We start from the raw sequence: 26,313 nt of genomic DNA on the forward strand, positions 1-26,313 counted from the left end.
AAATGCAGGCAAGAGGGGCCGTTACCTACGGCGGAGAACTGTGGGGCCATGCAATCGCCAAGAAACTACAGATTAGCGAGAACAACTTCATAAGGCATCTGGCAGCCCTACCACCTGGCACCCCCCTCCTCCCGCTGAGATTAGATTTGGGTCTTAGACCCATTACTGAAGAACTGGGATTGAAACCTTTAACGTTTTGGCGTAGAATTTGGAGCTCCCCTGAACTATCGAGCTACAGGGTTGAGCTCTTGGAGATCCTACGCCTACCTAATGCTACCCTGATGCCTTGGCTGAGATATATCAGGCAAACATGCGAGTCACTGGGAAGGCCGGAACTATGCTTGACCCGGGTAATGCTTGTGGCAGGACCCCGCGCAAACTTCTCTCGAGAGAATTCTACGAACAAAAGTTGCTTGTCTCAATCGAGAGTACACACGAGGGGTCTTTAACTAAACTGTTCACTATGTCCAAGGACTCATACCTCCTAGAGCCTGTTTTAGATGGAATTAGTCCCGTCCTGACAAGGAAATTATTCATGCAGTGGCGTTATGGCACTCTCCCCTTTGGGGCCTTTACGGATCGTTGGGGTAAGTCCCAGCCCTCCACACAGTGCCCAGCTTTCCGACATCCTTATGAAAATGATCTGCACATTTCACTTTTTTGCAAAGCTTATCAAAGACCCAGGAAATACTGGCTTGTTCCCCTATTAAAAAACCTCGGCTTCAGGCTCTACCTCCCAGCCTTCAGAATATTAAAGACAGATCTATCCCCTCCTATTGTGTTTGCAGTGGCGAAATTTTTAACAGCTATGTGGTACATTCGTAAACGTTGTATTAAGCTAAATAATGACAAAAGCATTGCTTGATGATTTTTAAAAATGTAATGCACTGCAATTGTTCCTTTTTGCCTTTGTAATCTTTTAATCTCTGTTTACCTGTACTGTTTTTACTCACTTTCCAAATTTTTCTTAATTCGACACCTTTTAATCATGTAAAATTGTTGTAATCTTTTATGATCTATATTGATCGAAATAAAGACTGTATAAATAAAATACATTAATGTATTCATATTGTGTATTTATTGTTATTGTTAATTAATTTATAGTTACATAATTATTAATTGATAGTTCATTTTTATTAATAGATTAATTGATAATTTAATGATTTGTTTTATTTGTTATGTGTAGTGGGTTGTGAGTTTATAGGGGAATAGGATGGGAAGTAATGTAATGTTATTTAGGTAAATATTTAATTAATTTTGTTGGTATTTATTATTAATATTTTTTTAATAAATTATGTATATGTTATTTTTTTATGCAAATCATTTAATTAATAATTATATTTATGTAACCCCCTATGCTATCCTACTTTTTCCACACTGTTACACTCACTGGAGTTGGAATAGTAATTTTGACCCCTACGCAATACAACACTTTCCCTACTGTTGCACTCACTGAAGTATGAATAGAAATGTTAACCCCTACGCTATCCAACACTTTCCCTACTGTTGCACTCACTGGAGTAGGAATAGTAACTTTTACCCCTACGCTATCCAACACTCTCCCTACTGTTGCACTCACTGGAGTGAGAATAGTAATTTCAACCCCTACGCTATCCAACACTTTCCCTACTGTTGCACTCACTAGAGTGGGAATAGTAATTTTAACCCCTACGCTATCCAACATTTTCACTACTGTTGCTCTCACTGGAGTGGGAATAGTAATTGTAACCCCAACGCTATCCAACACTTTCCCTACTGTTGCACTAACTGGAGTGAGAATAGTAATTTCAACCCCTACGCAATCCAACACTTTCCCTACTGTTGCACTCACTGGAGTGGGAATAGTAATTTTAATACCTACGCTATCCAACATGTTCACTACTGTTGCACTGTTTGGTGTTGGAATATTAATTTTATTCCCCCTGCAATAAGATATTTTTTCTATTATTTTAGTTAATATAGTATATAGTTAATTTTAAAAATATTGAAAATAATTATAATTGTTAAATTTGTTATATATATTTATTAAATTTGTATATATTATTGTTTTTTATGTGTAAAGATGTATTTGTAATTTATAACATATTTGTTTTAATGTATACTTTAATAAAATGTTTATTAAAAATTATTAAGTATATATATTCTATGTTACATGTATAAGTTTAATTTATTTTTACATTAGATATGTTAGTTATCATTTTTAAATATTTTAAAATATTTTTAACTGCTTATTTTAATTATATGTATTATTTACTTTTTTTACATTATTTTTGTAACTTTAAAAAAACTATATTTTACACAACGATATTTTTGACATCTATATTATTTTTTCAATATGTTTGTACTTACCATAATGTAAATGAGATTTCGATATTCTTGTCTTCGATATTTTTGCGTTGATCTTTCTGTATGTCGATTTTCTGTCTCTCGATTTTCTGTCACACAATCGTGCGAGAAGTGCCTCCTGGGATTTCTACATGTGGATAACTGATTGTTGGAATTAGGGACAGTGCCCACATCTTCCTTGCCCCTGAAAGAGTGCATCCCAGAACATGTTATTTCTCTTGCGATGGTAGCTTCATGCTGCCTGACCCATTTGGAGTGTGGAGAGACTTCTTAGGAAGACTTCACTACTGAACACTTTTCCTCACTTTTCAAAATGCTTATTCATTAACATAGGGATGTCACCTTAGACATGGTGCAGGGATAGATTTAAATGCTCTTTATTCATCAATGCTCGATACAGGGAAATTTAGACGATTGCTTTTTTGATTTCCTGTATCCTTCTTTTCAAGATAATAGTTCTGTTCATGGTGCACCACCTGAACTGGGTGCTACGGTTTGGCTTTATGCTGTTTGCTTTGTATCTCTTTACTCTCATTTTGAGAAGTGCCGATTTTCAGCTATTTCTGGCTTTGCAATAAATTAAACTAACCATACCTCTTCGTCCTTTGGGTATTATGTATGAGGAAGATAGGGATTTCTAAATCGATCGTGGGTAGATGATTTTCTTTCCTTTACACTTTCATACTGCTTAAAAAAAACACCAGAGTGTGTCTTTAGAAAAGTACCAGAACAAATGAGCCCGACCCTTTCACTAGCATACCATGTATTGAACATTCTGCTGAGGTTGTAGTGCTGGTTCAGAATCAGGGGACCCTTTCAGGAGGCTTTATGGTGTAAATACTTTACTTACACCCAAATAGAGTTATACATCGCTGTACATTTTTATTATTAATTTCTACTGATGAATCAACCAACATTTTCGACTGGGAACATGTTTATTCATTACATTGCTTTTATTTGAGCTAAATGTTTTGTATGTGTACACTTTGGGTGCAATTTTTGATCATACAACTAACAATGTTCTGATTAATACCTCTTCCAATGTCATCCATGAAGACATTTTCAGCATCTTTGGTTAGTTTCTTATTTTTTTTATTGTGCATTCCTTAGTTTCTTTTGTTCTGTTCTTTCTTGATAAATATTTCTTTAGTTTTTTTTTGTCTCTATAGCATTTTTATTTGTGATTTTCCAATTTTCAAACTGTTGAACAATCTCTTTAGTAGTACCTTTTTTCCTTTGGATCATGGGCCAACCATTGCTGTTTCATTCAGATTGTGCTATTTCGTATTTAGTTTATGTGAAATCTTCTCTGGCTCTAACTTCAATCAGTAGTAATTTGACACGAGTACAGTGGTGAGATTTGAGGTTATCCTTCTGACAGGGGCTTTTTTGCATCTTTTCATCACTTAATCACGTTTTCCTCATTATCTCCTCAGCGTTGATATGTATTTCATTAGACTAACACCCCTGTGGCTTCCTTCCACAAGTGCTGTCCTCTTCCTGGCCTTTGTTGGAAGCGCATGACTTATTTTTACAAGGTCTTCAGGAGCTTTGTTGGCTGAATTTATGATATCCTTCGCCAAACCATCTTTGCAAGTCAAAAATATAGGGGCATATTACCAACAACTAGCGATAATTATCGCTACGTTGGCTTAGCAGCAATATTTTTATCGCCGAGCTGCGGCGATTTTTATCGCTTAGGAACCTTGCTATTTTCAAGGTTTATCTCCTAAGCGATAAAAATCGGCCGAAATGCATGAATATTGCTGAAAAGTCAGCGATATTCATGCATTACCGAGCTAATGCTCTTAGCCATGTTATCCACCTACCATTGGATAACATGGCTAAGAACTGCTCAGGGGCAGGTGTTACCTTTTGGAGATATTCGCGCTTAGCGCGAATATCTCCAAAAGTTGGTAATAGGAGATAGCGATGTTAGCGACTGTTTCCAGTCGCTAACATCTTGGCACGCCCACTTTGCATGTCATTAGTGATAAATTTCACTGACATGCAAAGCGGGGCCCAAGATGGTCGCTATCTCCTACTAGCTGTCGCTAACTGGTGTTAGCGACAGCTAGGTAATAGGGAGATAATTTTATCTCCGCTTTCTTGGCTTTTAAAGCCAAAAAAGCGGAGATAAACCCCCTTGATAATATCCCCCATAGTCGTTTAGATCCTCATGATCCTCATCATGTGCTATCATATTTGTTGAGTATCACATCAATGAACACGTTACAACCCTTGGGTATCAGTATTTAGATTGATACTATAACTACTTTTGAATTGCCTCAGAGGCCACAATGACTCTAAATACCTACCTGCAATATCTCCTGTATATTGGTAGGTGGTGCCATCTGACTTAATGGAAATTCTATCCCGCAAGGGGATGTGATGACATGGAGCCACATATGGGGGCAACTCTGCATACCCACATCGGTTTATCAATTCTGTTCCCTCAAATGTGGTGAGAAAAAAGAAAATTAAGATGTTGACAGTGTGAAAAGTTGAAACTATACAACCTACAAGTATACTCCAGAGAACAAGATGTAGGTGGGCAGTGAGATGGAATATTCACCAAATGAAGTGAGGCAAAAAGGCAGAGAACTTATTTTTCCGATGAATACTTCTATACACAGATTCCTCAACTTTTGAATTCATACCCAAACGGTTTCCCCCAAGAATGTTGAACCTGAGGAGAAAGCATCACACCCAGAAATCCTATAGGCACAAGAACCCTTCCTGCAGACCTGGGAGTCGATACAGTAGTGCCTGGTGAAGGTATGGAGAGGTGCTCATTTAGCAGCTTTGCAGAGGTCCATGTTATAATACTTCTAACCAGGTCTGCAGTACATGTTCTCCCCTAAAAGGCCCTCAGAGAGATTGATTTTGGCCTGAACATGGCACAGGCGAATGCAAACTGCAATCCACCAAAGAAATCTCCATTTCTGGACAGGATTTCCTTTCTTTGCATCAGCGAGTTCAACAAATAGTTTATTATCCACCCACTGTGCCTGTGGTATAATGGTTTGTCCAGCATAGGATCAAAATGTTCTAGCCTCGCCATCTCCAGGCAGATGTGATGGAGAAAAGAACACAAGGAACATGACACAATGTTTGTTACAGTTATCACAACTGGTAGGTTGGAGATGCCACATAGTTCAATGGTGCTACCTACTGCTGTGCAGGAGCTATTGTGGAAAGGTTTTCAGATTTAGTCTGGTGTGCGGTGAGATTCAGATTGTGAGGATTCGTTGGTTACAAGAATCAATAGAAACATTTTTTATTACACAATGTCAGTCAGTCAGTCAGTCAGAAATCTTTATTCGGCTATATTGCAAGCCATAAAAGAGTACACCATAAAAAAGAATTTCTTATTTAAAATGCACAATGATATTCCTTAAAAAGAGAGCAATTTACAAATGTCCAGGTAGCGAGCTTATGAAATAAATCTCACCACCCTAGACACAATAATAATTAAATAACATTTTTTACATTCATACTGCTTAATGGCATTAATTTCAAAGATCAATAAGTTTATAATGTAATAATGAAACACAAGCTCATTTCCCAACAATATTCTGGAGTCGAACTGCAGAGGAGATATATCCATAAACCATCAGACAAATAAATTAATTCTTTAAAGGTTGGAGCTAATGCAAAGCAGCCTGACACTTTCTTATTTTTAGGAATTTTAAAAGTGGTATTAAAAAAGCACGCCTTGGGTTAATATAAAGTTTGCAAAAGAACATGAAAAGCAACGTGCTCTACTTTGGTTGTGAATCACATGGACATACATCCAATCTAGCATCTGAATATACATTTTGTGCATATGAGACAAGTAGATGTGAGGTTCCAAACCTAAACCTTATACGGTAATACAATTTAGCATGGCTAAAATAAAAACAAAGGTAAGGCTTGGTCCCTAATGAACAAACCAAAAGTGAGTGCTCAAATACCCTTCTTTTCCCCATCTCCTGCATGTCTCTTTTCAGATAAGACTACGCCATATATTCTTTCTTTAACTTAGCCCTTGGTATTTTAGCAGTATTTGCTGGGTTGTCAAAGCAATCAGACAATCCAAAATTCCTCAATTGGGCTTTAACATAGGAAAGCCAAGAGATTTTGCTTGCCCACTTTAGTTTTAAACAATCTGTGATAACGGCACGGTTCAAAGCTGTTTCTTCTTTTGCCCAGATATTATACCACAATAAAAGATGCGCTAGTTCTATTCGAAAGGTTAGGGAAATCACGCCAAGCTCACTATGACACATAGTGGCAGAAGTGCTTGATAGAAGAGTCAACAGGCATTTCAAAAACATATTTTCAGCTCTCTGAAGGCCTGAAGTATTGTATGAGCCCCAGACTCCAGCACCGTGCAGAGTGGCAGCGCACGTGCGAGCCTTGTAAATCTCAATTACTACCTTTAATGGGCGTGAGCCTAATTTTGTAGCAAATCTAAAAATGGCCTCCAGATTTTGATTGAAACCCCTAATCCTTGCCTCCATTAACTGAAGCCATGTGCTTTTTGAATCAAAAGAACTCCTAAATAAGAAAAAGTAGACACATGAAGCAATCTCTCACTGCCTATAAAAAATGTCTTTAAAGTTGTAGGATATTTACCCAGCACCATAATCTGAGATTTAGCAGCATTGGTCTTAAGGCCAAGGTCACTCATAAAATGATTAAAACCAATTAAAAGCTGTTGCAACCCCACCCCGGTTCGATACATTAAAACACAGTTGTCTGCATATAATAAAGCCGGCAACAGACTTCAGCTTATCTGAGGAGCATCCACAAGCCCATTTATAATAGAAGTTTCTAAAGCATTTATATACAAACAATATAAAAATGGGGCAATCACACAGCCCTGGCGGACCCCACGGCTCATTTTAATTGGGGCAGTGAGTTCCCCACCTGTTACGTAGCGAACCCTCCTGGTGACCTCCCATGCATGGCTGCTATAAAGTGCACAATAGCTGGTTTTATGCCCATCATCAAGATCTTCTCCCAGAACTGTCCTCTCTGCACCCAGTCAAAGGCAGACGTCAGGTCCATGAACCCTAAATAAAGGGAACCCGGCTTAGCTACAGTGTATTTGCCTATGACCAGATGCAGATTAAAGCACAGTTCTACCATGCCCAGGCCTCTCCTAAAGCCATATTGGATATCAGAGAACTTGCCGTTCTCTGTTACCCAGACCTCCAGTCTTTCTAGGATTACTCTGCCCATGATCTTACAGGTGCAGCCAATCAAAGATATTGGCCGGTAACATATAGGATCCGCCCTATTGCCCTTTTTAAAAATGAGGACTATTATCACGGTTCTCCAGGAGTCAGGAGGTCCTTGAGCTACATAGGAGCTTAAAATATTCGTTAGCAGCGGAAGCCACAGGGATATATAGGCCAGAAACAAATCTGCGGGGATACCCTCAGGGCCAGCGGCCTTATTCCTCACAGTCTGATTTAAGGTCCTATCCACCTCGCTTAATGTCGAGGTGCCTTATTTAATGCCCCAAAATTAATATTAATACTAAAAACAGGATCACTAGCAGTTTTATACGGATTTGAAAAATGCTCGACCCAAATCTCGGGCATGTTTGCCACACCAATTTTGCCACTGTTATTCACATTGAAATAATCCTGGTTCACAGTTTGCCAGAAAACTTTGGAATCTACCCGGCAGGCTATGTACAGTTGTTCCCAGGCTTCATGCCTAATTTCTAGCTTGCGTTTCTTTTGCTCCTGCTTATAGTCAAGCCGTAACTGTTTTACCTCTATTAAGTCTCAGGGTTTTATTTTCAATGTCTGAATTAATTTATTATGACAAAGGGTGCATTCGTCATTAAACCACCTTTTGTTATTCAGTTGCCTAAACCTAGGATTTTTAGTTAATGCAGCATTTACATTCTCAATTATTGCCATGAAAGATGTTGCCATGACTGATGGATTTATACTATCTTCCAGGCAATCTAAAACATGAGTCAAGTTAGTTGTTATAATTTGATGTAAAACTAGATCAGGATTTATAGTGGACCCTTTCCGAAGTAGCCCTTTATTTTTACCATAGATTAATGGGCCTGATCTAATAGGGGCGGTTTGCACATCAATTTCAATCACCATCTCGAAAGAGATGGTATAGTGATCACTATAATTAAATTTATGGATGATAAGAACCAGGAAGGGAGATTTAAATTACTCTGAAAAAGCAATAAAATCAACGAAAGTGCCTTGGCCTCTCCCCTTGTATGTTACTAAATCAGATTCTAAAGAATCCATAAGTTCCACTGTAATAAAAAGGAAAAATCTTGATAATATTGAATTAAAAACATTCCCACAAGGATTATGATTACATTGACAACTACCCTCTGTGTCCACAGGTACCAAGTGGCAAGCCCCCCTATTTTGAAAGAGGGCATAATTTACAATTAAATTCACCTCCCCACAACACTATGAAATCTGTTCTTAACTCCTCAATATGACTTGACAAAGCATATTCCAACTTGAAAGCAATACTTGCATTTCTAACATTGAAATTATTATGATAGAAATTTAAAAGTATCAATGTCAAGATTCGCCTAAGGGAAATATTAATAATCTGAAAATGCAATGAATCACTCTTAATGTTGCCTAACCTGCCATTCATTGTTGTTGAGACCAGTGTTAATAAGCCTCCTTTTAGCATGTCCGCCCAAGTAAACCATGGCTGGGGTATATATCGAATAAAACCCATTTATGTGGACAATATCTTGCAACCATGACTCCTAAAAGCAAACTATGCTGTAGTTCACGATAAAAGCGATCCAATTCTTGATTGCTAATTTATGCGATAACCCTGCGCTATTTCAGAAAAGGCTACCCCAAGTTGTCAAGATAGTTGAACCAATGGTCCCCTCTGCTAAAGAAGACAAAGATGGAACATTGCCCTCTTTGAGCCCTGTGTCCCTTAATGCCACCTGAAAATCCAACTCTCCGCACAACAAAACATTAGATGATGATGCAGTACTCTCTGGTAGTACATGGGAGGTACAATTAGCTAGATCAGAAATCACGGGTAAAGCAGAGTCATCCAAACCACACGCATAAACTTTGGGCACAATGTTAAACAACCGACCTGTAGCAACAACATTTCTAGCAGTAGTTTTGGTTTACCACCCATTTCACCTATTGATACTATGGTTTTCTAGAATAATTTAAAATTCAGTTCTTATGTCTGACATGATGTGATATGTTAAAGAAATGTGCATGATGGGACACCCATATGAAGGAATTCCATCTCTTTCTGGTCTTCTCACCATTAACTCACTCACTATCCATTTGGACAAAATCTGTCCACACATAACACGCAGATATTTTCCAAGAAAACACAATAGCTTTTGAATAAGAATGACTACTTAGTGCATATAAACTGATTTTGAACATATCTAAATGTGTCTATCAACTAACAAGCAAGAGCAAGCCCTACAACATGCCTCTTTTCTGGGCAACATTACCAAACATTCCACAGCAAGAAGTCTCAGTTCCAGTTAAATCCCTCCTAAACAAAACTAACTTTCATTTATTCATGTAATGAAATAAGGTAATATAAAAACAGTAACTCAGAATCTTTGCATATTTCTACAAACCAGCAATGTGGTACCAATCGACAAACAGCAACTATAATGATTTCTCTTTTTAGATCTAGTTTGAAAGTGCAAATATTACCACACCCTACATAATCAACCGGAAATTAGCTTTTAGAAGTATTACTGAGAGAGGCTCTTAGGATCGGCCGACATATTTGTTATGATGCGTATAGCTTTTGAGTGGGCAGATGTGTGCTTCTACTGAAAATGAGAACTTGGATTGCATTTTTGCCTGTGGGAATGCTTATGGACAGCAGAAGAATGGTGAGTTAATTAGTGTGGAAAGCCAATGAACAAGGCTATAGATCTGATCTGTTTATTATTAAGAGTTGAGATAAAGAGAGTAGGTCTAATGGATTTATTGTCAAAAGCAGATGTTAAAGTAAATAAGCAACCAAGGGTGCATGTTATCACTCTGCAAAAAAACCTGCAGAGAGGTATTTTGTTACATAGAATCGCACGGATTACCGAAGTAGGCAAAGGCTTTGCTGTTGGTTACACCCTCTGACAATGCATGTTGATACAGTACTTTTAGTGTGACAACCTTTCTTAGCCCTTCTAAGGAGATATAGGATCCAAATGAGAGTTAAGTGGACAGGGTACTCTGTCGTGACAGAGTACCCTGTCTGTCAAATCTTTGATTTTCCCGCCCAATCTTGACTCTGGCATACTGCCAGGCTAACGTACAGAGCGTAACATTTAATCCATCAGTGTAACTTTGCCCTGACTTCCAGAGTTGGTATTGCAAGTTGGAGGTAATCCATCTGACTATCTTCCCCATTTAGAGTGGAGAGTCGGATATTTGTTTTACTGTTTATCACCACCAGCAATATCATTTAGGGAAAACTTATGCTCAATAAAGAAGGTTTGAGTTGGGTTTGGTGACAAGCCAATGATGAAGGCTATAGAACTGATGGATTCATTGGGAAAAGTTATTTCAGATGCCATATGTCTGATATTTTTTTATTACGAAAACATATGATGAAGACAAGCAGGCCTGACATTCATTATAAAACACTTATGCTAAAGCCAATAAGCCTTAAAGGGTGGATTGTTATTTCACATTGCTAAAGCCTGCAGACATGTATTTTATTACATGAAATGTCAAACATCACCTTTGTAAGCTGGGATTTTCATGGTGATTATTCCTTTTGACAAACCAGAGGAGAAGAAGATTTGTAGTGTAACAATACTTTCTAGAGGTGGCTAAATTTGCCAGAATTTGATTTAACCACATCCATGCTGATGACGGAACCACTCCATTACCAGTCACGGACGTGCTGTGCTGGTGACGGAATGGTTATGTCACGGCCCGGCCACCGCGCCTGCGCGGAATCAATTTTGCGCCTGCGCTGCGCGTTCTATTATGCGGGCGGGGCCGTGACAGAACCACTCCATCACAAGCACAGCGCGCCCGTGGCTCGTGACGGAGTGGTTCCAACATGAGCATGACGGCGGCGCGCGGCCCCCCTCCCCCCCAGCGCCAAGGGGTTAATTTACACATAATTCTGTGTATTTGCGCAACAAGGTGAAGTGGGCATTTGGTGCTATTTTCCTAGTGCAAAAGGCCCCCTCACTTCTAAAAACTGGATGCTAGGATGTATTTTGTGCTAAGAACCAGTGCTGCCAAATACCGAATGCACTGCAGTGCATACCCCTCGGCGTTCTTACATACTCTACAGTAATCGCTACAGAGTATGCAAGGGTGCTGAGCGGGATGACCAGTAATGCATGACCCACTGCACCCTTACATATTTTGCAGTAGTCAGAGTATGTAAAGGTGCCAAAGGGTATGCACTGCAGTGCATACCCCTTGACACATTGCACACTCTGCAGTCATTACTGCTGGGTATGTAAGGGCGCAGAGGGGTATGCCCTGCTGTGCATAACCCTCATGCCCTTACATACTCGGCAGTAACCACTGAGCATATAGTGGTGCTGAGGGCCATGCACTGCACTGTGGTCAGTGGTTTCTAAACAGTGCTGGTGGACATCAAGCGTGCTGCCCGTTTCAATTGCAGCACACCACATTCAGCGAGGTCAATTCCTCTAAATGCGGTGACCATCAGTTAATGGTCTTGCCCATAGTGTACCATAGTTTTGCCTTCCAAGATTACCAACATGTTGGTTTTAATACTGGGGCCAAGCTCCAACTTTCGGGAGATGATGCCCTATGTACACTACCATTGCAAGAAAGTCTCCCGCTCCGATGCTCAATTATATATTCTGTTGCAAGCATTTATCAGCCATGCATGTGTTGTTGGGTTTGTGTGAGGATTTCATTGCGGTGGTATAGGGTGAATGCAAGAATGAGTCAGCAGGTGGGTGAATGTATGCATGAGTGTAAGAATAAATGGGATGACGTACTGAGCGCCTAATTCAATTTACGACTTCAGCCAGACTTTTTTGGCCTTGCCACTATTTGTTTATATGTTTACTACCGCACATGACATGTATCATTAAAGTCACATGAGTGATATGCTTTTGCTGTTACGGATACATTCTTTCAAAACCAACGTCGAATTTTTTGGAATATATCTCCCTGTTTACTTCCCAACTCTTTCGCCGTGTCTTCCCTGGCAATGGTTTCCACATTCTTGGCTGTTTTCTCATTCTTTATGTGAAGATCTTTCAGCTTCTTTTTCTTTTTTTCTTTGTCCCGTAGTTCTTTAATGCGTACGTAAGACTCTTCCCACAGGATATGCTGACACTCCCGCTGCTCTCTAGCTGCTTCGTCTCTGGCTGCAATTTCATCCCGTAATATCTTCAGTTTCTCTTCGTATTCGAATTTGAGCTTCTCTATCTCTCTTTCGAGACTTTCCGTGCGTGATTTCATCTCCGCTATTTTCTCCTGCACCATCGCCTCGGCTTGCACAAACATGTCATTAGTGTAGCACGTGCCATTGTTGTCTCCCACCACCTTGTCAATCAGCCCAATCAGGTCTGAAACTTGATCTTTGCGTTCTTGTCCTTTTAGCCTGTTGTCGAAGGCGCAGTATCTGTCTCCGCACGATCTGACAAGCTTCGTCAGCTCTCTGTCAGCTGAATTGCCCAAATACCATTTAATGTTTCTGTTGTCGTTCTCCAAGTCATCTCTCCGGGTGAATAAAATAATCATATGTTTCATCACCTGAGTTCCAAATATATCCTGTATCTTCTGAACCGCGACCTTTTCTTCCTCTGTATAGCGGCCAATCTGTAAAACCAGCACAAAGGCATGAGGGCCTGGGGCCGAGGTGGCGACGCAGCGACCCAGCTCAAGGGCCGTTATCTCATGAGAGAGCTTGGTATCAAACAGACCCGGGGTGTCCACAACCACCACCGTTCTCCCCTCCCAGGAAGCTTCTTTTCGGCTGCACGTCGTCGTTACAGATGAGGATGACACTGTGGACGAAAATGCTTTTTCACCGATTATGGTATTACCCGAGGCGCTTTTACCGACTCCAGTCTTGCCCACAAGAACCACCCTGAGTTCCTGTTTCATTCTGTATGGGTCTTCATACATCGATTCTGCAAAAGACAAAGCAGATGAGACATTACATGAAAAATATAATTTGCTGCGCTGTAAAATACAGTTAGTATAATTATGTAAATCTTGAATCACTTGCCCAAAATAAATCCTCCGATTTAATTTTCGTTTTTTACTTCGTTATTCGGATGACAAAAGACACATGTACTGAAATACGTCCAAATACGTGAGCCAAATACCGAACCACTCCTGAGGCGGAAGCCGGGAGAGTTTGCTCGCTGTTTGTTTGAGTTTGAGTTTTAAAATATTTATAGAGCGCTCATACACCTGCGGTTTCTTGGCGCTAGAACTAACAGGGTCCAGGGCTAAAAAGACGGGGAGAGCTGATGAGGATTTAGTCGAAAGACTTAGCGAACAGATGGGTCTTGAGATGTTTACGAAATTGAGAGTAGAGGGTGATGGTGCGGAGTTCTAGGGGGAGGGAATTCCAGAGTGTAGGGGCAAGGGTGGCAAATTTCGAACCTCCCCACTTCTTTGTCCGGTAGCGTGGGATGGTGAGGAGGGACTGAGAGGACGAACGAAGTTCCCTGGTGGGTACATAGTGGGTGATCTCGGAGGAGATGAATGCTGATGCCAGGCCCAATCGGGCCAAAAAGGTGATGGAGGCGAGCTTGAATTGGATCCGGGCTCGCACAGGGAGCCAGTGTAGGGTTTTCAGGAGGGGGGAGGAACGGTGAAATTTAGGAAGATTGAATACCAGGCGGGCCGCCTGGTTTTGTATCTGCTGCAGACGCCGTAAGCTGTATGCAGGGATACCTGCATAAAGGGCGTTGCCGTAGTCCAGGCGGGACACCACCATGGCTAAGATGATGAGTTTAAGGGCAGAAAAAGTGAAGAAACGGGACACCCTGCGTATAGTGCGCAGTGAAAGAAAAGAGGAAGATACCACAGAGCTAACCTGGGAGTGGAGGGTGAGGTGAGAGTTAAGTTTTATGTCAAGGGTTTTGACAGAGGAAGTGGGTTCGGGAGAGGGACCAAGAGAGGTGGGCCAGAAAAGGGAGGACCAGGGGCTGGATGAACCACCCGTCAACACCAGCTCGGTCTTATCGGGGTTGAGTTTAAAATGGTTGTGGTTCATCCAGTCCCGGATATGGAGCATGACAGTTTGGAAGTTAAGAACAGAAGAGGGAGAAGAGGAGATGTTGAAAACAAGCTGGAGGTCATCCGCATAATTAAATGCGGCGACCTCCATTTGTTGAAGAGAAAAAATAAGAGGGGCGACATAGAGATTAAACAGGAGGGGGGAAAGAGAGGAGCCTTGGGGGACCCCGCACTGAACTTTTCGGACGTCCGCTGTGAAATCACCCAGGCGGACGGCCTGGGTGCGGTCACTCAGGAAGGAGGATAGCCAGACCAGAGCAGTCCCCCCGATCCCCGCCGCCCTGACACGGGAAAGCAAGATGGAATGATCCACCGTGTCAAAGGCGGCTGAGAGATCGAGGAGCACTAAGGCCTGGCGCTGGTTGGTATCCATACCCTCCCTGAGGTTGTCTAAGACCGAGAGGACAACGGACTCTGTGGAGTGTGCGGGGCGAAAACCGGCCTGGCGAGGAGCGAGAGCTCCATGAGTCTCTACAAAGGAGCTCAGAGCGCCGGTGACATGGCGCTCGAGCACCTTTGCCAGGAACGGTAGGAGCGAAATGGGGCGGAAATTGGCAGGGACAGAGGGGTCTGCCCCAGGTTTTTTCAGAATCGGTACAATAACCGCGGACTTCAACGGAGGTGGAACAACACCTTGAGTGAGTGAACTGTTGAGGAGATGAAGGGGGGGGTCTTGACAGGTAGCAAAGATGTGGCGAAGAATGTGAGCGGGACAAGGGTCAAGAGGAGAGCCAGATTTAACCAGGGGTACTAGGGAGGACAGGGCTTCCCTAGATATGGGGGGGAGGGTAGTGAGTTGTCCTTTGGGAGGGGGACATTGGGGGTCTACAAAGGAGGGAGAGGAGGGCGGGATGTTAGCTTTAATGGTCGCAATTTTGTTGATGAAGTAGTTGTTGAGGGAATGGCAAAGTTCCTCGGAGGGGGCGGGCTTAAGGGATGTCCTGTCCGAGAATGCCAGGTTATGGACAATCGTAAAGATCTCCTTAGGCTGGTTCTCTGCGGCAAGGACTTTGGAGGAGAAATAGGCGGTTTTGGCCTCCAGGATGTCTTTTTTATACTGGGTAAGGATGTTAGTATACTCCAGTCTTAGAGTGGGGCAATAATTTCTCCTCCAAGCCCGCTCCGCGCGACGCACAGTAAGTTTGGTGGCTTTAAGCTCTACGTTAAACCACCGGTTGGCGTCTTTATCACGCTTAGAGGTAATACGTTTGAGCGGGGCAACAGAGTCGCTCCCAGCGGAGAGCCATTGGTCTATGGCCTCAACCTGGGAAAGGGTGGAAAGGCCCTGTAGGTAGGGGAGGGAAGTGTTGAGAAGGGAAGAAAAGTCTTCCGGAATGACCCGGCCCCATGCTCGGACCCAGGTGTTTTTGGGGCGAGGGGGCTTAGCTGGGGGGTGAATAGGGAGGGAGAAAGATATCAGGTGGTGGTCGGACCACGTACAGGGCAAAATAGAGAGGGGTTCCACCGGGCAATTCAGGGACCAGATCTGATCTAATATGTGACCTTTGATGTGTGTAGGGGAGTGGACATGGGGGGTAAAGTTAAGGGATTGGAGAGTTTCAGAGAATTCCTTTGAGGACGAGCATTCGGCTGGGTCGGAGGGCCAGAAATTAAAGTCGCCGAGGAGTAGGATAGAGGAATTATTGATTGTGATGGTGGCCAGGACTTCCAAGAAGTCTGAGAGAAACTGTAAAGGGGATTGAGGAGGACGGTAAGTGAGAAAACAGGTCAGAGGAGGGGTGACGGAGGTAGTGCGGATGACCAGATATTCGGAGGTCGCAATGTTAGGCAGGGACAAAGTTTGAAAAGGAAGGTCGGTACGTGCGATGACCGCCACGCCGCCCCCAGCTCTGCCAGAAGGGCGGTCAGCCCGAAGGGCATAGTAAGAGGTCGGTAAGGAGGCTAGCAGGGCGGGGAGGGAGTCTTCGCCAAACCAGGTCTCCGTTAGAAAAAGAAGATCTGGAGCATGGAGATCCAGCAAGACCGATAGTTCGTGCGCGTGAGCAACTGCTGATCGGGTGTTAAGATAGAAGGCAGTGAGGGTTTTGGGGTTAGTAGGAGGGGTAATGCTACAGGGTGAGAGACAGGGACCAACCGTAGGGGGGGGAATAGGAGGGAAAACTGCAGGGGAGAGACCTAGGGAGACAATGCGAGAGCAAATGGAGGCTGAAATGGGCCAGGGTCCCTGGAGGATGCGTAGCTGGTCCGGGGTGTAGGTGATAAGTGGGGCAGAGTGGCGTCCCCATAGCCCCGGACAGTCGCGGACGAGCGCAGACGAGCTTGCCTTAAGCGCGCCTTCGGCGCGCAATCGTCGCGCCCGCTGCGCTCGTCCGCTGCGCTTCCTACCAAGACACATAATTTATTTCGATTAGGGGGGGCGTAGGAGGGGGCGTGGCCATAGGATCTGCGCGCACTAAATAAGCATCTGGTGAGGGGGCGTGGCCAACCGAGGGGGCGTGTCTGGTGGCGCGCCTCGCCCTCGGGAAAGGAGAACAGGGTGAAAGTAGTCGTTGCAGCGTGAGCCCGCTGTTCAAAGAGATGTCAGGTCAGTTTCAAGAGCGCAATATCACACAATGTTAAAAAGCACAATATCACACAAATGTTACAATGCTAAAATTCCGCGCTCCCGGCTTTCCGCCTCAGGAGTCCTTCGTTAGTGTCGCGCCATAGGATCTGCGCGCACTAAATAAGCATCTGGTGAGGGGGCGTGGCAAACCGAGGGGGCGTGTCTGGTGGCGCGCCTCGCCCTCGGGAAAGGAGAACAGGGTGAAAGTAGTCGTTGCAGCGTGAGCCCGCTATTCAAAGAGATGTCAGGTCAGTTTCAAGAGCGCAATATCACACAATGTTAAAAAGCACAATATCACACAAATGTTAAAATGCTAAAATTCCGCGCTCCCGGCTTTCCGCCTCAGGAGTCCTTCGTTAGTGTCGCGCCATAGGATCTGCGTGCACTAAATAAGCATCTGGTGAGGGGGCGTGGCCAACCGAGGGGGCGTGTCTGGTGGCGCGCCTCGCCCTCGGTTTTAAAATTATATTTGTATTGTGTGTGCTTTTAAAACCCACGTTTCACTTACCCTGAGCACTTTCCCCTTGAAAGCTGCTGAAAAGTCCCTCGCACAGCGGATCTTAGCACTGTTGCAGGTAGGGAACAGCTTCGCCGCCATTGCGCGTTAACCCCCGGGCCACGCCCACTTCCTGAGGCCACGCCCCCACCTCCATATTTCAATGTTCATTCCCCGGCCGCGCAGCGGGCTCGCCGTCAGCGTGCCGAAGTCACGCTTAAGTCAAGCCCGTCTGCACCCGTTTGCGATCGTACGCGGTCCAGGGCCAGACCCTATGTCCCACGGGCGGGACATATACGGTGGAGCAGGCAGGAGCTGATGGATTCCGCAGCACCATTGCCAACCCATGTTTGCATAACATGCGAGTGAAGGACATCATGGAATGCGAACACTGCCACTTCTCCTTTGACTCCGGCAGGGATGTGGCCTCTAGAGACCACAACCTGGCCTGTGGCCTACTCAACGTATGTTCCCTGCGGAAACATAAACTAGATCTCCACGACCTACTTACAGAGAAACAGTGGGATCTTGCATTTCTCACAGAGACATGGTTAGATGAATGCTCTACTCCTGATGCCTTAGAGGCGCTACCAGAGGGCTACACAATGCTTAGGCAAGATAGACCCAAGGGTAGAGGAGGGGACATCGCTATTGTAGCCAAACAAAGCCTACGATGCCAATTAGACTACTCCCCCATCCTGGACAGTGAGGCAGGGAGCTTTACCATCAAAGTAAAAGAAGGCTGAACGCTGAAGGGCCTTTTAATCTATAGACCCCCAGGCCCTATGGCCAGGTTTGGGGAGAGTCTGGTAGAAGGCATTATGAAGGCTGCGCTGCGCAGAGACAAGTTCCTGTTACTGGGGGATCTTAATTTATACCTGAATAACCCCGCGGACAACGTTGCCAGGGACTTCTGCCAGGCGCTGGGAGCCTTCCTGCTGAATCAGATAGTAAGTGGTCCCACTCACCAGCTGGGCCACTTGCTAGACCCCATATTCGTCAACTGGGGGGAAGTAGAAGCCATGACTCCCATTCCTATCCCCTGGTCGGATCACCACCTGGTACCATTCTCCGTACGCATTTCAGGGGCAAGATCGCCGGAGCCAGCATCACTGTACCACCCTAGGCGGAGATGGGCCACCTTCTCCCAGACTAAATTCTGTGCGGCACTAACCAGAGGTGGGAGTCCTGGGGGGGATGATGCGGATACTGCTAACACCAACCTTTGTAAACGTATCACCGAGGCGCTTGATCGCACGGCCCCTCTCTCCCACGTCAAATCGGGTGGCCGCACTCAAAAAACAGCCCCGTGGTATAGTGATGAGCTTCGAGTTGCAAAATCAGCACTGAAGCGAGCTGAAAGGCAGTGGCGAGGGGCTTTTTCTACGGATACTAGGGAGATTTACCTAACTGAGAGGCGAACCTATCATGGGCTAATCAGGAAGTCCAAAGCAGCATACTATGCCACCAGGATTAGTGAAGCTGGTAATTCCATGAAGGAGCTGTTTTTGCTCTATAAAACTCTCTTGGGTGGGAAACCAGCCATTGCTCCAGATGACTGTTCGGTGGAATCCTGTGATGGGATCGCGGACTTCTTTGCCGAGAAAGTAGCTAAAATTTACTCGGCGTTTCCTAGTCACCCCACTGCAGGGACGGAGTTTGTGGAAAGCCCGAGGGAATGGGGGGATAGACACATACTGACCAACTTTGACACCCCGTCCCCAGAGGCCCTTCTAAAGAGCTGCAGATCCATCAAATCAGGCTCCCCACGGGACCCAACCACGCCGAAGCGGCTAGTTGATAGCTTGCCAGCGCTGGAACCGTACATCAGATACCTACTGGACGTGTCATTGAGGACCAAGACCGTGCCCAGAGACTGGAAACAGGCGGTGGTCCTACCTCTCAGAAAGAAACCTAACATCGGCTTCGAAAAGCTGGAGAACCTTCGACCTATCTCCCTTCTGCCCTACTTGGCCAAAGTGGCGGAAAAAACGGTAAACATACAACTGATGGCTTTCGTGGAAGAGGCTGCCCTCCTGCACGACACCCAGTTTGGTTTCCGTCCCCGCCACTTAACTGAATCAGCGCTTCTGATGGCTGTGGAGACCCTACGTCAGGGGTGGATGAGGGGCAGACCATGGCCCTCATCCTATTGGACCTGAGTGCAGCATTTGACACTGTAGATCACACCACCTTGCTACAGTGTCTGAAAAGTGGCGGGATATCTGGTGCTGCACTCGAATGGATCCAGTCCTTCCTGACAGGGAGAGGCTTTCAGGTCCGCCAGGGTGAATGTTATTCCAGGGAAATCGGTTTGGGCCAGGGCGTGCCCCAGGGCTCGTCCTTGAGCACCACCCTATTTAATTTATATGTCTCCCCGGTGGCACCTATTGTTGAAAGCCATGGTCTGCACATAGTGTCCTACGCTGACGACACGCAGTTGGTCATCTCCCTCTCACGTGCGCCCGGTCTTGCAGTGGACAGATTCAGAGCTTGCATGCAAGAACTAGCAACCTGGATGTCCACCAACTACCTCAAACTAAATGGCAGCAAGACCGAGGTGCTCATGGTGGGGGGGAACCCATCAGTCTGGTCGTCAGCGTGGTGGCCTTCATGCTTAGGTGAGGTTCCAGCACCCTGTCAAGAAGCCAGGAACCTTGGAGTTTGGCTTGATGCTGACCTGTCCTTTGGACCTCAGATAGGCCGCGTGGTGGGTGTTTGCTTCAGCGTCCTAAAAAGTCTGCGGAAGGTTTTAGACCTCCTTCCTACGTCAGCCCGTAGGACGCTGGTGCATGCCCTTGTCACATCGCGCCTGGACTACGGCAATCTGCTGTACCTGGGAGCAACCAGTAAGGTAATAAACCGCCTCCAGGTGTTGCTGAAATCGGCAGCCCGTTTGATTCTGAAATTTGCCCAAAAAATCTGCTTCTAAAACAGCTCTTCAAACCCTTCACTGGCTCCCAGTAAGGAGCAGGGTCGAGTTTAAGGCCCTTTGTACTTGCCATCGAATCCTTGCTGGGAAGGCACCAGCACCACTTCAGAGTCTGGTCACTAGATACGCACCAACGCGCGCCCTGCGCTCCTCCTATGGAGGCCTGTTAAAGGTCCCCAGGATAAGAAAGGCCCGCATGGGAGGCAGATCTTTTCGGTACCTGGCGGCGAAAAGCTGGAATGCCTTACCTCTGGACCTTCGCCTGGAGCCATCTGAACTTGGCTTCAGGAAGAAGCTAAAAACACACCTTTACACACAGTAAATCCGAGTAGACCCTGCAGCCCAGCTCGCTTATTCCACCTGTCTTAGCGCGGGGACACGCTTCTGAGCGTAACCAGGCGCTTTACAAAGTTCCCTTAATAATAATATTCGTGTCTTTTGAACAATTTCCACAATATTCCTCATGGAGTTTGTTTTTGTGATTTTACTACACTGACTGCATTGTATACCATACTCCAAAGTCAAACCCTTGCTCATGATTTGGCGGATCTCTTGTCAATGAGTTTCCTTCTTTTATATCAGGCGCTGTCTTCTCTGTTCTGTGCTGTCCCTTCCTAGAGCATATCTCTCTCACAATGTGTTACATGTATGAAAATGTCTGTTTGTCCGTCTGCCTGCCACCCAAATAGAGCAGAATCTCTGCTATTTAACAGGCTATCTGCAAAATTACACATCATTTCTTCTATTTACCCAGCAGTCTCCTTCGTATTGATATTGCCACAGTTTACCTGTTCGCATGCTAATTAGAAATTGGGTACTATTTGACTGGTGGCTAGATATCAGTGTTAAGGTGGTCTTTATTTATCCAGACATAAAGAAACATGGACACCAGAAGGATTGTGACCATCTTTAAATGGAGATACAGCATGTGTGAAGCATTTGAAAGTAAATGTTCACACAAATGTAAAAAAATCTGAGAACAAAGAAAAATTTATGAATTAAGGTATGTTCTTTGCAGATGATGACACTTTTTCTTATAGGCCAAATTAAAGTGCTTCTGAGGGATCGTGATCAGTGTTAACCTCCATGGCGATTTTGTCTCTCCTCAACTAAATCTAGTCAATAAAATTATAATCCAGACTATAAAGCACATTAGCCTGTACAATGAAAACGGGACAAATAGTATGATAAAACCATGAAGGCCTAATAAGGGTTAACATCATTACAGAAAATACATTTAAGGATTAGAAATAAGTCTATTAGTAATTGATATCAATAAATTGCATGAAGCTCTGAATAAAACGGAAAAGTTTGTTTAACAGAGGATACATAGTTCAAGTCTAGTGAATGAATAATAAATGAGAGGTCAGACCATTGTGGTGCTACTTCCTAAAGTCAAAAAAGGGAATGAATGAGCCCACCATTCCCAAGAATGGGCTGTGAGAAAGTGCCAGCTTTCTTGCATGGTATGCCCCCACTTTTTGCTGAATTGCTGATGTACTTTGACTGAGTGTGCCCTGGGCTCCTGCCAATCAGGTGCCCTGGGCCTGTGTTCCTTCCCTAAAACTTTGTTAAAACCTAAACCCAATTGGCATCTCTGGCAACATGTCAGCCCCACAACAAAGAGTCGACATGGCACACATCCCTGTGTGCCATGCCCACAAGACCGACTGCCCTGGCATACCTCAGTCACCCCTCTAGCTGGGATCACTATGCCAGTGGTGTGGGCATAGGAGCATGAGCCCTGCGCCCCTACAGTACCCAGGGCCATTCCTGGGCACTGTAAGTGCAATGATGCCATTAAGAGTATATGGTGCTGGAACGTTGCCATTACGAATTCCACAGCACCATAATGGCTACACTGGAGACTGAGAAGTTTGGTATCAAACTTCCCAGGACATAAAACCCACACTGATGCCAGTGTGGGATTTAATGTGAAATGCACTACAGAGGGCATCTTAGAGATGCCCCCTGAAACCTAACCAACTCCTAGTGTCCTGACTGCGTGGCTACCGAGGCTGCCACCACCAGACATGTTTCTTGACCCCTGGGTCGAGAGTCTGCAGCTCTCTGAGGCCTGAAACAATGCACATCCTGGGAAAAGGTGCCAAGCCTCCTCCTCCAGGATGGACAGGGGAGGCTTCAAAGGCAAACCACCTTTGTGAGCTTCTCCAGGCCACTTGCTGTACTCAGCAACTGGCCCCCACCGGTTCTGACCTTCACTTTGGCAGGAAGACAGGCGGGAAACCCTAAGTGAGGAAAGGGGGTATGCCAGCCTCTTTCAATCCTACCCCTCAGGTGGGAGAGGTGAGGTGAAGCATAACTCTTGAGGATGGGGAGCCATGCCCAATCAGAGATAGGCCCCTGCCCCCCTCCCACAGGAGAGGCGCAGGATAGGGGGTGTATTCACCCGAGGACAGGGACCCATTGGTCCCTGCCCTTACACTACCTGTAACACCCCTAAATTTAATATTTAGGGGCACCCGGAACCTTCCTTCCTCAGATCCTGATTTGAAAACAAGAAAGAAGAACAAGAAGAAAGAAGACCCGCCGTGCAGCTGCTAACAAGAGGACGGCACCAATGGACTTGGCCCCCGCCCTACCGGCCTGTTGATCCTTGAACCTGCTCCTGCTAAAACCCTGGCATCTCCCGCGGTCTGCAACCTCAAAAAACCCGGAGGATCTGCCTGCCTTGCTCATCTAAAGACTGGGACTCCCATGAGCATTGGTTCTGCTCAAACAGCAACAACCCCTGGTGCCAGCCAGGAACCGCAAATCCAGCACACTCTGCACCCGCCGAGCCCGGCCCGTGCCTGAGTGGACAAAGACCACGAGGACATCCCCCCGGCGACTGTGACCAAAAATCCAGCACCCAAGGACCCTCCACGACGATCCAGACAATGCCTGCAGCCTCACAATCAGGGGCCACTCCAACAGCGACCAGCTGAGGGTAAGATTTCCCGTCGCCAAAAGACACCCTTGCACCCGGCACCCCACTGCCCCTTGTGCCCAACTCCTGGGTGTCTACCTATCCTCCAAGACCCCAACTCACCTCTCAATGTGGTGGTCGCACCTGAAGATTCTCCCTCCCCAAGCCTGCAGCCTTTGTTCAACTTCCAGTTCTCCCATTGAATAACATCGGGCACCCGAAGGCCAAAACTCACCCTGCACCCAGCTGCCCGAGTGCAGCTGGAAGTGCAGCAACTACCCTACTCTACTTCCCCACTTGCCCTGTGTAAGTGACCAGGAGCTCAGCTCCCACAGCCGCGTGGTCTGCCTGCTGGCAGCCACCAACGGAAGGCCCTCTATCCTCCATAGGATAACATTGGACCTACTTACTCTGCACCTGGCTGACCCTGTGCCACTGAGGGTGTAACAACTGTACTTACCTGATCCTGAGAGACCTGAGTCTACCCCTGGAACCTTACCTTTTGCCAGCCGAGTACTTACCCAAAGACCGATAACTTGATTTTCTTCATAGGGTATCATTGGCTGGGTGTTGATTTTTCAAACTTACAAATATCCCTTAAAAATCGTCCGAACTTCAAAAACGAATTTACTCACCTGCAACCAGGAGAGATCCAAGTGCTGTATCTTTGAGCCCAGCACTGACCCTGAAAAGTAATTATGACCGTGATTTACTGTTAACTTAATTTTCCTCCATAGGAATACATTGTCTGGTTTTCACCAGTAAATCTTCTGTGTCCATTTTCCAAACTTTCAAATATTCCTTAAAAATCGCCTGTATAACAAAAACGATTTCTTTCAACTATTTACAGGAAATACACCAGGGCTGAATCCAGGATCCAGCCCTGAGTAACAAAAACATTTGTAAAGTGATTTTATTGCATTTACTTAAAAACTCCCATTGAGCTCAACGGTATTTTGTGTTTAAACTTGTGTTGCATATTGCAACAACTGTAACCATTGCATTTAAAAGTCAACTGCTATTTGTAAGTATTCAATTGCAACATCTCTTTGTGAGAAAGTAGTTATGATACCTACTGTGGTTCTAAAATAAAGTACCTATATATTTTTATATACAAAACAATTGGCCAAGAGTTCAGTTCTTGAGTGTGCGAGACCATTTGCTGACTGAGTGTGTACAAAAAATGCTTTACACTGTTCTCTGATACTGACTTACTGCTTGACCAAGCTACCACTTTGGAGAGTAAGGTTATATCTAACTTTAGCCTCTGCCATACCTTTGGGGACTGTGGACTCTGTGCACACTGTACCTTACTTTGGTTCTTACATGGGCTTATAATACATTATGCAATGGGAGTCATGCATTAAATACAACTGTGCAAGAGACACACAGTTTGTACCAATCATGCTAAAGGGAGAACAATACATTTTCTGTGCAAACATTCTCAACATTATCCAAAAGATTCATTTAATGTACTATCTGTCTCCTGATAATACAAAGGTAATTTCTTACTTTACAAGGACACATTTTAATAATGAAGAATCACATTATTCTCTTAATAGGAGATGCCTTCATTTTGTATCTTTAGAATGCAAGTTTCCTTGTTAACATGCTTAGCCATGTTTTAAGTGGACAAGGTCTTGTCTCTACTGAGTTCTCATTTATGTCCTTGTAGTAAAATGTATCTTTCTTGTCCAGACCCCCTGTTTAGGTCTCGGCTCGGTAGCGCACGTACTTTCTCTTTTGAGACATGCTGTATCTACTCTGTGGTCTTTCCTCACGCCCATGACTTGTGTTCCTTCCTGTGCCTTTCTACACTGCTTTCTTTTCATTGGTAAAACGAGAAATAACAATACATATATTAGCGGCATATAGTATTTGAAAGTTAATCCAGGAAAGGACGAAAGTGCAGCCAAATGTAAATCCTCATGTAAGTATGTACTATATTTTAGTTTAATTCAATAAAAACACAGGAAATAATTTATCTTCCTTGTTTTATCACTTGATTATACGGAAAGAACCACAGCATAATTCATATCTCAATTCCCAGACCTCATAGCATTAAAAGCAACTTTATACGAATATAGTACTCTACCACTGACTAGACAGTAAAGTGCATAAAGAATAGAAGCCTAACAGTAATATAGTTTCTATAATAGAGTAACCGGTAAAGTGCATATGAATAGCAGAATGTGGTAAAATAGATCCTCAAATCGTAATACACATACAGGCTTACGATCAGCCTTCATATGTGTATGACTTATGTAATTTCATATTGTAGGGCCTCAAGGTGCAAATTTTCTTTTCTTCTTTTTATTGATAATTATACATATAAGGCCACAGCATAGCATACACCCTCATTTTCCAAGCTACAAATAAAATTATAGCCTGCTTTATAAAAATATATTTTTTCACTATGAAAGAAGGGACACTTTTTCTTATATCCTTATAAAAATTGCAAAAGAGAAGAAAATGCAGCGTTGACTGTTTTGACTTTCCGTTACACGGGCAAAGTGGTAGTTTTGGTTTTCATTTGCCCATTTCAGGAAAAGCTAGAAAAAAAAGGAGAGTGCCCAGTCTTAGTCTTGTAAGATAGAATCGATGACGCAAGTTTGATACCCAAAACAGATATTGTTCTATACCTATCTCTTGTTGTCCCTCACTGTATTGGTTAATTGTCGATTTTAGGTTCTCCCTAGTTTCCCTCGCAAGTTCCCTAGCCCAACAAGCCCCATTTTCAATTCATTTTTGCTATAATATAAGATTTGTACAGGGTCATTGATATCAAATTCC

The 26,313-nt window shown here is 44.3% G+C and overlaps 1 protein-coding gene across 2 annotated transcripts in view; it reads right to left on the minus strand.

Moving 5' to 3' along the window:
• Nucleotides 1-5,650: 5,650 nt before the first annotated feature.
• The window catches only part of LOC144784005 (GTPase IMAP family member 7-like), a 574,682-nt gene continuing 554,019 nt past the window's right edge, over nt 5,651-26,313 (minus strand). For both annotated transcript variants that reach the window (XM_078662716.1, XM_078662717.1), the window contains one exon: nt 5,651-13,477. In XM_078662716.1, the coding sequence (XP_078518842.1) occupies nt 12,474-13,477 (1,004 nt within the window). In that variant the 3' untranslated portion in view covers nt 5,651-12,473. The remainder of the gene's footprint in view (nt 13,478-26,313) is intronic.

Source organism: Lissotriton helveticus, chromosome 10 (assembly GCF_964261635.1).
Source record: "Lissotriton helveticus chromosome 10, aLisHel1.1, whole genome shotgun sequence".
Taxonomy (NCBI): domain Eukaryota; kingdom Metazoa; phylum Chordata; class Amphibia; order Caudata; family Salamandridae; genus Lissotriton; species Lissotriton helveticus.